At 43.5% G+C, this 15080-nt stretch overlaps 1 protein-coding gene, 1 long non-coding RNA gene and 2 other non-coding genes across 11 annotated transcripts; 1 reads left to right on the top strand and 3 right to left on the bottom strand.

Annotated features, from left to right (window-relative positions):
• Positions 1 to 431: 431 nt before the first annotated feature.
• LOC124015522 (fas-binding factor 1 homolog) lies at positions 432 to 12319 on the top strand. 8 transcript variants are annotated; one of them, XM_046330786.1, is made up of 32 exons: positions 487 to 501; positions 964 to 996; positions 1625 to 1649; positions 1750 to 1791; positions 1906 to 1984; positions 2118 to 2178; positions 2270 to 2320; positions 2423 to 2645; positions 2765 to 2809; positions 2967 to 3104; positions 3192 to 3336; positions 3472 to 3632; positions 3720 to 3813; positions 4008 to 4433; positions 4582 to 4644; positions 4772 to 4860; positions 5411 to 5644; positions 5818 to 5867; positions 5972 to 6019; positions 6179 to 6307; positions 6399 to 6499; positions 6595 to 6801; positions 7174 to 7281; positions 7445 to 7584; positions 7719 to 7837; positions 10317 to 10439; positions 10642 to 10827; positions 11018 to 11194; positions 11326 to 11463; positions 11656 to 11755; positions 11838 to 11971; positions 12170 to 12319. In XM_046330786.1, the coding sequence occupies exons 2-32, from the start codon at positions 994 to 996 to the stop codon at positions 12251 to 12253; spliced, it is 3723 nt and encodes a 1240-aa protein (XP_046186742.1). In that variant the 5' UTR covers positions 487 to 501; positions 964 to 993; the 3' UTR covers positions 12254 to 12319. The 8 variants fall into 8 exon arrangements, with proteins under 8 accessions (XP_046186738.1, XP_046186737.1, XP_046186739.1 ...); XM_046330782.1 differs by lacking the exon at positions 964 to 996 and having other exon boundaries at positions 432 to 501; positions 4790 to 4860; XM_046330781.1 differs by lacking the exon at positions 964 to 996 and having other exon boundaries at positions 432 to 501.
• On the bottom strand, positions 12120 to 14305 carry LOC124015523. Its single transcript, XR_006835176.1, has 7 exons — positions 14147 to 14305; positions 13740 to 13795; positions 13379 to 13412; positions 13174 to 13235; positions 12922 to 12950; positions 12664 to 12721; positions 12120 to 12422 (listed from the first exon to the last, which is right to left on the bottom strand). It is a non-coding gene; the product is annotated as an uncharacterized LOC124015523 (long non-coding RNA).
• On the bottom strand, positions 12796 to 12868 carry LOC124016566. Its single transcript, XR_006835378.1, has one exon. It is a non-coding gene; the product is annotated as a small nucleolar RNA SNORD49 (small nucleolar RNA).
• LOC124016565 lies at positions 13567 to 13638 on the bottom strand. Its single transcript, XR_006835377.1, has one exon. It is a non-coding gene; the product is annotated as a small nucleolar RNA R38 (small nucleolar RNA).
• Positions 14306 to 15080: the final 775 nt, after the last annotated feature.

Below are 15080 nucleotides of genomic sequence, written 5' to 3'. Positions count from 1 at the left end.
GGCCATATTCTGTTATAATCTCCACCCGGCACAGCCAGAAGAGGACTGTCCACCCCACATAGCCTGGTTCCTCTCTAGGTTTCTTCCTAGGTTTTGGCCTTTCTAGGGAGTTGTTCCTAGACACCGTGATTCTACACCTGCATTGCTTGCTGTTTGGGGATTTAGGCTGGGTTTCTGTACAGCACTTTGAGATATCAGCTGATGTACGAAGGGCTATATAAATTAATTTGATTTGATGTAGACCAATTATTAATGTTGTTATATAATCAGTTACTTCGCTTATGTACACCAATACTAACCTGCAATTAAACAAAAAGTATTTAGCTAGATAAAAGCAATATTTGTTATTCTATATCCTGCTATTCTGTACAATGATAACTCATATCTTGAAATGTTCTAACCTGAAACGCCACCAGGTGGTGACCAAACAGAATGTTTACCAATAATTCACTGGTAGACAGGGAGTGTACGTTGAAAATGCTACAACAGAGGAACATGCGGGTAAATACACTGATAAAAGCATATGGATTGGTATTTTATTAACTTAAATTGAGGGATGGTTAGATTTACTCTAAATATTTAAGTTAATATTCAGTCATTCAACCTGGTCAATCAGAGGGAGTACGTTTTGATTTTCTAGCTAACGTTAGCTACACAGTTAACGTTAAATGCCTTCATGATGAGACAACCGCCTTTCCATGTCATTTGAATGTAGCTAGTGCTGGTGGTAACGTTACAACACCATTACAACAGCATTATTTGTCCGTTGTTTCTAAATGCTTAAAAAGGTAGCTAGTGACCAAATATACTAGCTAAGTGTGTGAAAGAATAGCTAGACAGTAGCTTCTAGTCGTCTAGCCAAAGCAAATTTGCAGACTTCTTGGGATTTCCCTTCGCTGTGGATAATCACCTTGACGCTTTACTTTAGCTAGCTAGCTAATATTAGCTATTACATTTGCTCAGATTTAACGCTGCTGCAGTCAGAGAAACATCATGGTAAGTATCGTATACTATCTACATCAAGTAAAGAGTAATGTATCACAAGTCTACTAATACATTATTGGTCATTCTGCAAGATCAACCCTCTTAAAATGTAATAGTGCTCAGTATAGGTTGTTGAGAGCTAGCTAATTCCCCACAACAAGATAGCTTCTAGTTAAAGCTAACAGTTTATTCAAGTGCCAGTCGCCCCCATTGACTGCAGCGAACTTGGTTTTAAAACCCCTAACCTAGGTGGGTATAATTTATTGAACGTTCCAACAGGAAACTGTTCCAGAAACTTCGTAAATAACAAGGTTGCCAACAAACAACGCATACAAAGTTGTATAGCGACCGAATAAGATACCCGGTAGGGAGTGGGCTATGTCATTACGTTTTTCACTCACCGCGTTTATTCTGAAAAATGTCTATCCTCACTCTGGTAGCCCATGGACAAACATTAAGAATAAGCTTTGTGATTAGTTAATGCCTATTCGACAGCTAGTTAGCAAGGTGCATTTATCGTGCTACTTTGTATGCGTTGTTTGGTAATATTTTATTTTACTACGTTTTTGGAACAGATTCCTGTTGGAAAGTTCCACAAATTAAATACACCTCCTATCCTATGTGTTCCTAATCGATACAGGCTAAACAGAAGAAAGGACAGAAGAGTAAGTCCCTCTGATGTTGTTATTTACCTATTTAAATCCTGTACAATACAACTTCAATGGTGCGCACAGATTCATTCAATATGATGTTTTTATACTACAGGTTCAATTGATGATATGTTAGGAGACCTGTTGGGAGATGATGGTATGTGATTACATCCCTACAACAGATCTATGACCATTCAAACTGACAAATCATTAGTATAATATACTGTACGTACACACTTGTAGTGATAAAGTTTTCCTGTTATTTATACAGATTTCCCAGTGAAGGCCAAAGCTCTGGCCCGTGAAGCAGGCAGACTAGGACCTTCTCTACCATCACACAGTGGAAAACGGTGAGTTAACTGGGACTGAAAAAAAAATGTACTGCCAGATCAGAGAGTAGTCTCAACTCTTTCTTTCGTGACTATTTAGATAGCGGATACTGTCACAGTCTGCTTGCTAATTCTATGCGTTTTGGTTCTCCAGCTCACTATTGGGTGACGACGACTTCTTCAGCAAACTGGCTGAGGAAGCTGAAAATTATGAGGTGAGTTGGCAGGTCATACATTAAGTATGGCAGGGAGGCAGTTGACTATGTTTTCCTTCATATTCATATTTTATATTAACTTCCAATCCAGGGCTCTGATGTTTCTGAGGCTGATCCCACAGCCTTACTGGAGAGCATGAAGGTAATGGTGCCTTGTTTTAATGACAAATCCTCAGGGAGTAAGACTCCAGGCTTTATGTGTGAACGTTCATAACCCAGCTGAGTCTGTTCTATCCTTACATAGGACATAGATGATATGGACGCTGATCTCTTTGGATCAAAGAAAAAGCCCAGTTCAGCCCCAGCTCAGAGTAAAGGCTCCGGCATTGGAGGACCTATGAAAAATCCTCCTAAATCAGGAAACAAGTTAAAAGGAGGAATCTCAGATGAGCCAGACATTGAGGAGAAGAAGCCAAGTTCTGCTCCTGCATCGACAGCACGTGGCTACAAGAGGTTCAGCTTCACTAGTGAGCTGACTGTCTGGGTCTTTGGCTAGTCTGGCTACACTGGGCCACCAAATTAGTATTAATACCATGCAAATATACATAATTGTACATTATTTCTCCCCATTGCTGCATTGCTTCAGATGATGATGATGATGATGTTCTTGCCCCAACAACTGACACAAAAGGTACCAAAGCTAACAGTTGGACCCATGTATAGACCAAAAAATATCCGGTCAACTGTAAAATACATTAGTGGCCCTAAGTGTAGAGTTCTTAACACCATAAAGCATATCAATATCAAAACAGAATCCCCAGCTCTGGTATCATATCTGTTGTCTACAGACTTTGATGACCCTTTGGCTGACCTGTTAGATGATCTACCCATAGAAGACAAAAATGAGCCAAAAATCACCAAAAAAGCTCCTCCAGAGAAATCAGTGCTGTCCCCAGACTCCCCTATCATAAAGAAAAAAGAAACAGGTTGGTGAACGTTTGTGTTTTATACATTGTAACATACCCAAAAGAAGAGAGCCAGAATGTATCAAATGTATATATTTCTCCTGTAAGCCTCACCAGCTCCAGTTCCAAAAAAGCGGGACGAGCTTACGTTTGATGATGATGAGGATGACCTAATGGATGCATTGGGGTTTGGGGATAGTCCCAAAGAGAGCCCTAAGAAGAATGAGGCCGTGCTCATACCAAAGAACGAGAGGTAGGGTCTCAAATGCCTCAGTCAACATCATAAGTTCCATCCAAGGCTATTACAAAACCTATAGACTATGATAAACCCAACCAAAAGTTCATTTGAAATGTAACCTCCCTGTTCCTCTGCGCTGACTGTATCTAGCAACAGTGAGCTCCCTCAAAGAGCACGCACCAGGCTAGATGAGATTCTGGGGCGTGGGACTTCCCCTCGCCTTCTGGAGCGCCCTCCAACAGGGGAGAGGAAGGACCCTCCGCAGCAGCAGGAAAAGCAGAAGCATCATCAGGAGACCCCCACTACTACAGGTAGCTAACACTCCATGTTTTTGTATTTCAAGTGTGATATAGTATTCTTGAATGAATGAAATGAGAGTTGATGTTTCCCTTTGTCAGACCCTTTCCTAGAAGAAGACCTGACGTTTGGTTCCTATCAACCTACACTGGTCACTACACCGGAGGGACGCCACTCACGCAGACAGTCGGTCAGGTAAGTCAGAGCTCTAGCAGAAGCCCTCATAGTTTGTTTTGGTCAAAGCCAGGATCAATGCTTAGTTGGGTCAATAACAAGTACATCATATTTAGATAGATAAGCTTCAGGAATGCAGATTATATGTCAGCTACTGGACCAGAGTGTATGACAAAGGAAAGGGCCACCATCTAAGATTAGCCACTCCTTTTCAGATTCTCCACTGAGGACAACAGTGCCTCTTCTCCTGAGAAGAAACCCAAACCCACCACGCTCACCCCTACCTTTCCCCGACCTGCTGCAGACTGGCTGGGGCTCTCGCAGGATGATGAGGAAGAGCCCCCGCCTGTACCAGAACCCTTGAAGACCCCCTCCTCTTCGTCAGTGGGAAGCAAACCCTCCTCTTCTGGCAACCACATTCCACAGCCATCGACAGAGACTCCAAACACCTCCTTCAAATACTCCAAACCAGTAGGACCCAGTGTAGAGGTCTCTGCAAGCCAAAAGCACGAAGATGATTGGCTATCAGGGGCATTGAGCAGGAAGAAGACTCAATCATCCACACGGTCAGAGGAAAAGAGGACAACCCAGGAAGACTTTCTGGGGTTTGGAGACGAGGTGGATCTGGAGTCGTTTCTCAGGTAAGGCTATAGGACTAGGTAAGGCTAGGACTAGGGTACTCTACAGTGAAGGCTGGGTCATACTTCCACAGTTCTAGAGAAACGTCTACATTAGAAGCGACTGCTTACATCTCAGTATGTTGACATTGATTGTCTGTTACTTCCTCAGCAAACGTGGTTCTTCACCAGCTTCCAGGAGGAAAGATGCATCCACCCCCAACAAGGAACCAGGGTATGATCAACCTTAATCTAAATAGCTGTGATGTATAATATCTACCACTGCAATATTGCCCCAGTGTGCTATATGAGTTCTGGTGCTTTTGGACATTGAGGTTAGGATTATGTTCCTTCTCTTCAAGAGATTCTCCTCTGCCCAGGGAGCCCTCCCACAGGGAGCCCAGCCCTACTGCTCATTCTACCCCAGTGAGAGAGGACCAGTTCCAACCTGGTATGTTACTCACTCCCATCTTAGAGGACCCAGCTAACCATGTCCCTTTTCCCTCTACGTTGTGCTATTCAACTTCTACCTCATGGGAAGCATCTTTTCTAACAAACATTGTTTTTTCAAGCCAAGTCTCTTTCTAGTAATTTAGCTGACCCAGAGCCTAATAGAATGTATACACCTATCCCACCTGACCCTCCTGAGCAGACACAGGAAACCAATCACAAATTCACTAGTGACCCTGCTGAGCCAATAGGGACAAAGAGTCATGCCCAGCCACGACCAGCTTATTCCACTGCTGAAGAGCCTATCAGGCAGAATTCACACACAGACCACACCCCTCACTTACCAACACCTAAGACCCGTACTGAGCTTGTCTCACATCCACAACCCACAGTCATGTCAAAGGCACACATCAGCTCTCCCCTCCCCACAGATAAAGGTTGAGCAGTCCACTCATCTCCTCCACAATCCCCCACAATAGTCATCCAACATCCACCCACCAAACCTCAGCCTTTCCCTTCCTCTCAACTAGTCTCCCCCTTTCTATCCACAGCTGTGTCTGCTAGAGTAGGCTTCTATCCTGACCAGACCCCAGACCCCTCTCCCCTGCCAACCTCTGCTACCATTAGCTTCCCCCTGCCCCAACAGTACCATCCACCAGCCCTGCAGGATCACAGGGAGCCAGGATGGCCAAGTCAAGCAGAGCTGCCCCCTAACTACCTTGCCCAGCCATGGCAGTCTATGTCTGGCCCCATGCCCCATGCTATGATGCATGGCTTTATGCGGTGTAGGTACTCTTAGGGAAACATAGGGATAGCTTATGGACAGTAGTCATTTTGAATAACTTTCTAACTGTATCCGTATTTGTAATAGTTATGCCTCTAGTTTCTTATCAATCACTGGCATTGATGATGGGCAGATTGTCCTGATTGACATATATTACTGTTCTTGGTTTCCCAGTGCCACAGCAAAGCCAGATGCAGAACACTGCACCTGTTGTCCAACCACAGGTATGTAGAGGCCTTTCTATTTTTTGTTTATATGCCCTAATGTCATTATGGATGATATATGTTTGGAAACCATTTATTTAATTGTTTAACATTCTTTTAAACAGGTGTCTCTTTCAGCCAACAGTTTGCAACAACTCTTGCTACAACAGCAGGTGAAACCAATCTCCAATCACAATTACCTTTTAATTTGATGGAAACACTTCACATTTAATTTGTTTTACTAATTTGAACACAGATACCTTAGGTTTTATCAGATGTTCCCCTTTGAGAGTCTTCGGTAACTTGACTTTGGTATCCGTCTCTGACCGTAGTTGGAGTCCCAGCTGCTGGGGTTAGGGGGAGCTGTGGATGTAGCTGGGCTGCAGAGACAGAAGAGAGACACTGAGAAGCAAAATGGACATCTAGCTTTACAGGCCCGCATCATCAAACTGGAGGAACAGGTATCTATCAACTGTCTTTTTGACAGTGCTCTTCCTCTTTCTGCCACTTCCATAAACAACATTCAGCTGACTACTGCATATTCTCTTCCAGGTGAGATCTCTACAGCAGGAGCTAGACCAGAACCAGATGTTGCTGGAGAGTGTTCAGCAGAGACACAAGCAGGACACTGAGCTCATGGAGAACACACACAGGTATGACAGGAGCTCGGAGACCTATAGAGGTCCTGCCACCACCACAGACTGAATCACTACCTCTTTACCCAAAAGAGTGTGTGTGCATCCACCAGGGCCCGTGTGAAGCTGCTTGACGATTCCGCGGCACAGCGAGAAGCACGGGCACGACAGGAATGCGAGAACCTAGCAGAGCGCTTAGCCACCGTCACACGTATAGCTGAACAGGAGCGTATGGAGCTGCAGGAAAAGCACCAGCGCAGACTGGCCCAAACCCAGCAGGACAGAGACCGAGAGGTGGAGCGACTCAGAGACCTACAGAGGTAGGGGGCTGCAAGATACCACATTAGAGAACAAGAGATTGTGGCCCTGCCTGTATTTTCTCCCTAAAGCTCAGCTATTTGGGGCGGCAGGTTAGCCTAGTGGTTAGAGCGTTGGACTAGTAACCAGAAGGTTGCAAGTTCAAACCCCCGAGCTGACATGGTACAAATCTGTCGTTCTGCCCCTGAACAGGCAGTTAACCCACCGTTCCTAGGCCGTCATTGAAAATAAGAATTTGTTCTTAACTGACTTGCCTAGTTAAAACGGTCAAATAATTTTTTTTTATTTTCACAGCTTGTGGATAAAAGAATGTATCTTCTTTATATTTCCATAATGTTTCTTAATTTTTCTTTGTCACGGTTTCCTTCCTCTAGGAAGTCTATTTTGGAGATGAAGAAAGACCACGAGGATCAGGTCCAGAGACTGAAGAGATTGAAGGATGAGGAGATTGATGCAGTGACCAGTGCCACATCACAAACCAGGTCACACATGCATTTCTACTCAATACTCATTTTTAACCATACTCTGCTTAATCTCTGACCTTTGCATAAGAATTATAGAGGACATGCTACATGTAACCAAACTCGTAACTTACTACAGGTTGACATCATATAGTCTCTCTCATTCTGTGTATTGGTGTTGTAGGTCCCTGACAGTGGTGATTGAGCAGATGGAGCATTTCTCCCACAGGCTGGGGGACCTTTCATCTCGGGTGGAGAGCACCCATGAGAACACAGCCCAGGGGCTGGAGCAGGGGGCACGGCAGAGAGACGAACAGCTCCGAGGTATGATACCACCACTCAGTTTTATGAGAGAAAAAAACAAGGATTTTCATAATACAGCAGTTTCTATTTATTTTCCCTTCAGTCAGTGAGAATGTCACAATGTTATGTGAAAGTCAGCTTGTCTACTCTTTCAGTGATGCAGGACCGTCTGGGCCAGCAACAGAGGGCCATGGCAGAGGAGAGAACAAGGCTCAAAGAAGTCATCGCCAAGATGGACACCCAGCTGGCTGAGCAGCAGAGGCAACTAGAGAAGGTCAGAAGTCACTCAGAGGTTAAGTCTTTGTTGACTGTGCTTCTATGACAGGTCATCATTGTATTTACTTATTGTATAAATAAAAGGTAAAATAAAACTTGCCATGTCACCCTGAGGGAAAAAATGGGATTGTAAAGGAAAACATGTCTTGAGTGACTTAATTTTAGGTCTTGTGTGTCAACACAGGGCTCCAGACTAACGTTTTCAGTTGGTGGCACCACGCCCCTAAAGAAAATGTTGGGGGCAGCTTCACAATAGAATACATTTGAGGCACCATCTTATAAAATAATTCACAATGTTTTATTATCATATATGCAGTCACTTTAACTATCCATTCATGTACATACTACCTCAACTGGGCTGACCAACCAGTGCTCCCACACATTGGCTAACCGGGGTATCTGCATTGTTTCCCACCAACCCCTATTTTACGCTACTGCTACTCTGTTCATAGTCACTTTTACCATTTCTACATGTACATACTACCTCAATCAGCCTGACTAACCAGTGTCTGTATGTAGTCTCGCTACTTTTATAGCCTTTCTTTACATACCTATTGTTTACCTAATACATTTTTTGCACTATTGGTTAGAGCCTGTTTTATTGACAATTACATGAAGTTGATGCAAAGAGTCAATATTTGCAGTGTTGACCCTTCTTTTTCAAGACCTCTGCAATCTGCCCTGGCATGCTGTCAATTAACTTCTGGGCCACATCCTGACTGATGGCAGCCCATTCTTGCATAATCAATGCTTGGAGTTTGTCAGAATTTGTGGGTTTTTGTTTGTTCACCCACCTCTTGTGGATTGACAAGTTCTCAATTGAATTAAGGTCTGGGGAGTTTCCTGGCCATGGACCCAAACTATCAATGTTTTGTTCCCCAAGCCACTTAATTATCACTTTTGCCTTATGGCAAGTTGTCTGATGTTGGAAAAGGCTTTGTTCATCACCAAACTGTTCCTGGATGGTTGGGAGAAGTTTCTCTCAGAGGATATGTTGGTACCATTCTTTATTCATGGCTGTGTTCTTAGGCAAAATTGTGAGTGAGCTCACTCCCTTGGTTGAGAAGCAACCCCACACATGGTCTCAGGATGCTTTACTGATAGTAGCGCTCACCTTGTCGTCTCCAGACAAAGGGGATTCAGAGAAAATGACTTTACCCCAGTCCTCAGCAGTACAATCCCTGTACCTTTTGCAGAATATCAGTCTGTCCCTGATGTTTTTCCTGGAGAGAAGTGGCTTCTTTGCTGTCCTTCTTGACACCAGGCCATCCTCCAAAAGTCTTTGCTTCACTGTGCGTGCAGATGCACTCACACCTGCCTGCTGCCATTCCTGAGCAAGCTCTGTACTGGTGGTGATTTAGGTGCAATCTTACTGGCAGCAATATCCTTTCCTGTGAAGCCCTTTTTGTACAAAGCAATGAAGGCACATGTTTCCTTGCAGGTATCCAGTCTGTTATTTGAACTCAATCAGCATGACGGTGATCTCCAGCCTTGTCCTCATCAACACTCACACTTGTGTTAACGAGAGAATCACTTGACATGTCAGCTGGTCCTTGTGGCAGGGCTTCAGTTAATTTAAGTCAAAAAGGGACTGAAATGAATCTGTTCACTTTTCATAACATTCTGCAGTATATACCAACTGAGGCAGCAGACTTAAAATTAATATTTGGCCATGACTATACACCTGTTGTATTCTGCGCATGTGACAAATTTGATTAAGTATAAGATGTTTTTCAAATAAATTACATCATGTCCAAGCAGGAATGCATGATTCAAATTATTTGTTTATATGCAACCTAATCCAGTGATTGTCATGAATTTTTGGTTCACAATTAGTAAAAGAAAAATAGGGCTCCAGAGGTTTCAGCATATAGACACAAATGTACCTTGATCTTTGTGCGCTATTATATAGGTCTAATTCAATTACTGCTAATTCACCACCCGAGGAAATAGAAACCATTAGCTAGATCTAAATGAACACATTGCTAGAAGCATGCATTCATCTAACAGTGAATGTAACGTCAAACATAATTTGGCCAATGTGCAATTTCACTGCCATATCAGAACAGTGCACTTTGAGCTCAGTAATGATCGTTAAGATGTGCAAGCAGAGACCTCTCCATTTTTAACATGGATAACTAGCTTGCTTCTGAAGTTATTTGGAAATGCATGAGGCTTGCTCATTACAGCATCTGGACCCATTGAAACAGGTAGGTACAGTGGCACAGCAGACACATGAGGATAATGCACTACACTGTTGAACAAATTCATGGTTTTATCCACCCAGAAAATTGAATGTTTTGATTGAGGTAACCAGGTAGAATGTGCAGCTCGCACCAGTGCCACCAATAAGACGTACTTGCACAGCCAAGTAAAAGGGTCACTATATTCACAAATAGAGGTTTGGTCTTAATTTTCATAAGTAGTTCGCTTTTCCTTCCATTTCCCCAGAATGTTATATTACGATTGTGTTGTAGGAGCGCTGGAGAGTGAATGCAGAACAGGCTAAGGCCGACTCATCTCAGAGAGGCCTGGACGAGGAGAGACGCTCTCTAACTCAGCACATCAGCATGGAGAGAGAGGAGCTGGAGAGGGCAAAAGTAAGACAGATACTGAGGTAGAAGTGGTTAGATGTCTGCCAGATCCCTACTCAAGTGTTTCCCAACCCTGGTCCTCGAGTAGCCCCTACAGTACACCTGATTCAACTAATCATCAAGCCCTGAATGAGGTGTCAGGTTGGGGGTACTGGAGGAACAGGGTTGGGAAACACCGACTCAGACCCCTACTCCCCTCCACGTCTAGAGTGCCCTGTTGGAGGAGCAGCAGCAGGTAATGCAGCGCTGTGCAGAGGAGAGAAGGAAGCTGGCGTCTGAGTGGACCCAGTTCCACACCCAGGAGAAGCTGAGGCAGGACCGAGCAGAGCGGGAGGCCAGCCGGGCGCTGGAGAGGGATGCCCACAGAGAGGGCTCCATCATCAGCATGGCGCAGGTACTGCAGACTAGGGGCTAGAATAGGACAAGAGGCTTGTATGTCTATCATTGTCACATGCAAACTGCCAGCATTTTAACATGTTCAGGCAATGGGGTTCACCTAACCCAATCATTACATTTCACTCACTTGATCTCAAGCAAATAAGATTTGCAGAGCTTTGAAACAGAATTTCTTCTGAAATCACCAGGAACAGGTGGACCTGAAGCTGCGTGCTGGGGAGCTAAAGCAGCATGAGGCAGCTGTAGCACGGGAGAGGGAGGCTCTGGAGAGACAGAGGGAGGAACTGGACAGGGAAAAGGAGAGGCTGAGTGGTACAGGCCTGCAGCTGAAGACACGTGCCCAGGAGGTAGAGGCCTTCAGCAAGGTCTGGATCACAACCTCATCACTATTAGCTAGCTATTGAGTTGACAGTAATGTATATAAGTCATTGGTTGTATGCGATTGAGTGGATGTAGCACAATGCTGTGACTGGGCGCACTGCTTCGGTATTTGCAGCTGGCATCAGAAAGATATAATGAGGGGGAGAAGGCCCTACAGGAGTCGAGACAGGTGGAGACTGAGCACCAGACCAGGCTGAGGAGCATCCACTCCCAGATGGAGAGACTGAGACAGCAGGAACAGCACCTCCATCAGGTCAATAAGTAGGGGGGTATACCAGCCAATCTTCCACCAGCCTCTGCTGGTACACATCAGGAACAGCACATTATGGTTGGAAGTGGTTTCATTCCAGCCAGTCCTCCTATCGCACCTTTGAATTGTGTACAAATCATATCCAGACTTACAGAAATGTTAGTGTATATCAACTAACCATTTCCCCTTCTGCAGGAGAGAATGAATATGACTGAGCAGCGTAGGCAAATGGAGGCACTCAAGCACAGCCTTCCAATCACTCCTTTCCCTCAATCTATGGCCCCTATATTCACAGGTGGGCTGAGCCATTTACAAAATAAATATTTTTTTGCTGAATTAACACAAGAGCATATTTGACAAAATTTTAAATACTGCAGACTTCAGACCAGTGTTGGCAGTACCTCAGATGGCCTCCACCAAGGCTGTTCGCCAGCCCCCACCCCTGGTCTCTAGTCCAGATTCAACAGAGCTCCAGGCCAGATTGGCCCTGCTCAGGCACACAGCAGAGAAGGTAACTAAATGCATTACTAACCAAATCAAGTGCTTACAATCAGTTTAAAGTTGAATAGTTTGATCATATTTCAGAGGGCCAATGCAGTTAACAGAAGTCAGCTTTGAACATCACCCTAGATGTTATAGTAAAGATGGAACAAGCCGAGTAGTTTCAAAATCTTTATTGTAGATAAATGTACTTGTTTTATCTTCTTAGGATCGTGACTTTCTGCAGGACGAGCAGTTCTTCCTGGACACACTCAAGAAAGCACCATACAATTCAGCCTTTCACACTGATTAACTGTGGGGCTTAAAGCCCTGTGACTTTCTGGTATTAAGTACACCATTAAAACTTGACATTCTCTAATGTTTGCATTGAAGTAGTTTCTTTGTGTCAGTCACTGATCATTCATTTGGTGAATTTCAGTTCTTGAGTCCTGTCCTTGGCACAAAGTCTTTGACCCCATTACCTAAAATAAATAAAAACATCTAGTAAGCCAAGGAAGGGCTCCAACAGACAACTTTTACCTTATCAAACCAGAAGTACATATGGATCTCCCATCAAGCCTCAGGGGTTTCTGTAAGTCAACACTGCTGTTCAGACAGGGATAACATGTTTCATCACAGGCTTGTTACCCTCTTCACATCTGCCATTACTCATACCATTTAATTATCAGCCATAAGACTAATTCAGTTCATGTAGTTAGTTACCTGATCCCAATGGCATTACTTGCTGTATTTTCAGGGGTTCACATCCAGGTTGGCAGACCTGTAAAGAAGTTACATTAATTTGGTTCAATGCTACAATTGCCAAAAGCATGGTGACATTCAGGGCTGTGAATTTCTCAGAACAGCTTTATCCAGCGTCAGTTATCGCATCAGACGGCACTTCCTATGCAGCATTTTCATCTCTGAAACCAGTCATTAAATAAAAAAATACTGTAAAGTAAAACCTAGCTGAGCACTTACCAATTAACTGTCCTCTTGACCCACCGGCACTATAAATATTTGAAATATGAATACATGTTCATCATGGTAATACTTCAATGAATCATTATCCCACAATATGAATCTCCCATCAAGTCTCAGGGGTTTCTATAGGTCAACACTGTTGTTCAGACAGTGATAACTTGTTTCATCACAGACTTCTTATTATACCCTCAGATTGAAAACCATTACTTAGCAATCCGACCATCACTTAATATCCAAAGAAGTGGTTACCTGCTCTCATCGGAGTAACTCCATTGGAACATTTTCATGGAATCACACCCAGGTTGGCAGACCTGTAAAGAAATTACCAACAGTCAAAGGCATTCTTTCACATTCAGGGCTGTGCATTTCTCAGAGCATCTTCAGTGCAAAGTAAACTAATCAATGTCTCCATTTGAGTCACAAGAGAACATAGAGGTCCTAGCTAAGTACTTACCAAGAAACTGTAGTCACCCTCAGAGGCCACAACACTACAAGAAAGGGTATCAAGTAGTCCATTACTGCACAACTTATAATGATCTTGCTATGCAAGATGGCTACATATAACCTTAACTACGCCACACAATACAGTTACATAACCGACTACTGCCAAAACGTACCCATTCATATCATACGAGTCTCCTATCAAGCCTCAGGGGTTTCAGTAAGTCAACACTGTTTTTCAGACAGGGATAACTTGTTTCATCACAGGCTTGTTAATTAAGCTAGGTAGACACTTCAGACCTGTTCAAATCTGACTGTCAAATTGCCCAATTTAAAACTGGTCAAACGTAATGTAATCATGGATATTGTTTTACCTCTTGAGTGGACACAGCCCATAGGACTTCTGAAGTCCATCCACGTTCAAACGGCTCTGAAAGGTGCAGACAAAGATCAGACGGATACATAGCTAACCACATACAAGTTACAGTGGAAACAGTTTCCGCGCTAGTAAATTAATCATAAATCTGCCGCAAATGTTGACGCAGAGCACGTTCCCGCACCTCAGACGACCTGCACCACAGTGAATAAACAAAATCCCAACACTAACTAAAACCCGTTAAGTGATAAGGAAAATCAGGTGACGTATATTACAGAAAAATCAGGGTTCTGAATGTTATTTAAACAGGCCAGGCCTAGACTTTTGGTGAGAAAGCTAGCTAGCCACGTGGCTAGCAGTTAGCGAACTAGCTCCATTTGCACATGGCTAACAGTGGTTACTTACAATTTACACTCATGGTGGCTGGTCGACACTGGAGTTCGTAGTGTCTTTGAATCATTTTGCTACGAGTTGATATAGATAGTTATCCCCCCCACCAAAAAAAACCACACCAAAAATTCAACCGGCCACATATTCCCTGCACTACATACGTTCGAAAGACTGAATTTGTGCTTATGGTAGGTATTTATACATTTCAATACGTCATATCCCCCATGTGACCAATCTTGGACCAGTAGGGAGTGGGGTTTGGATTTCCCAGAGCAGACCTCAATTGGCACACATATCAGGAAGGCTACTCACTCAGCCGTTGGGTTGGGTGACTTAATGTTTTAATGTGGTTGCAATTTGTCTCACTGAATGCACCTATTAATACATATTTGTGATTTCATTTACATATTTTTCTTCTTTCTTTGCCCTCTGTTGCAAGCCAGTGTCCCTTGGTGCACATGTATGCACGTGTGGCACACTGGGAGGCATAAACTCCAGGACATAGCAGGCATATATCCGACTTGTGAAATAATAATGGAAATATGTATACCGGTATTCTAGACCTAAATGAACAACATGGGATATTCTGACCATATAGCCTACAAATAGACAAATGAGAGCCTTGGTTTGAAAATACCTAATTGTATTTGGTGAGGCTATAAGAGATTAATCAATCTAAAGCATTGCATCTCGTCTTTACAAATAATATTCTAACATCAATAAATCGTATTATTTGCTACTGGTAAAATAGGGCCTTGAAGTAGCCTAGCCAATTCATTATCCACGAGGTAAATAGCAAAGCGGTAAATAGGCCTAACTGATCAACAATGTAACCAGTAACCTGCAGAAAAATGGGTTATGGTAATAGTTGCTCAAGATGCTAAATATTTATGATATTCCATGAGAAGGGGTGGATTCCTGACATGGGGCACCTTGTCCAACTTTCATT

Source organism: Oncorhynchus gorbuscha, linkage group LG26 (genome assembly GCF_021184085.1).
Source record: "Oncorhynchus gorbuscha isolate QuinsamMale2020 ecotype Even-year linkage group LG26, OgorEven_v1.0, whole genome shotgun sequence".
Lineage (NCBI taxonomy): Eukaryota > Metazoa > Chordata > Actinopteri > Salmoniformes > Salmonidae > Oncorhynchus > Oncorhynchus gorbuscha.
This window is presented reverse-complemented; position numbering and strand designations above follow the sequence as displayed.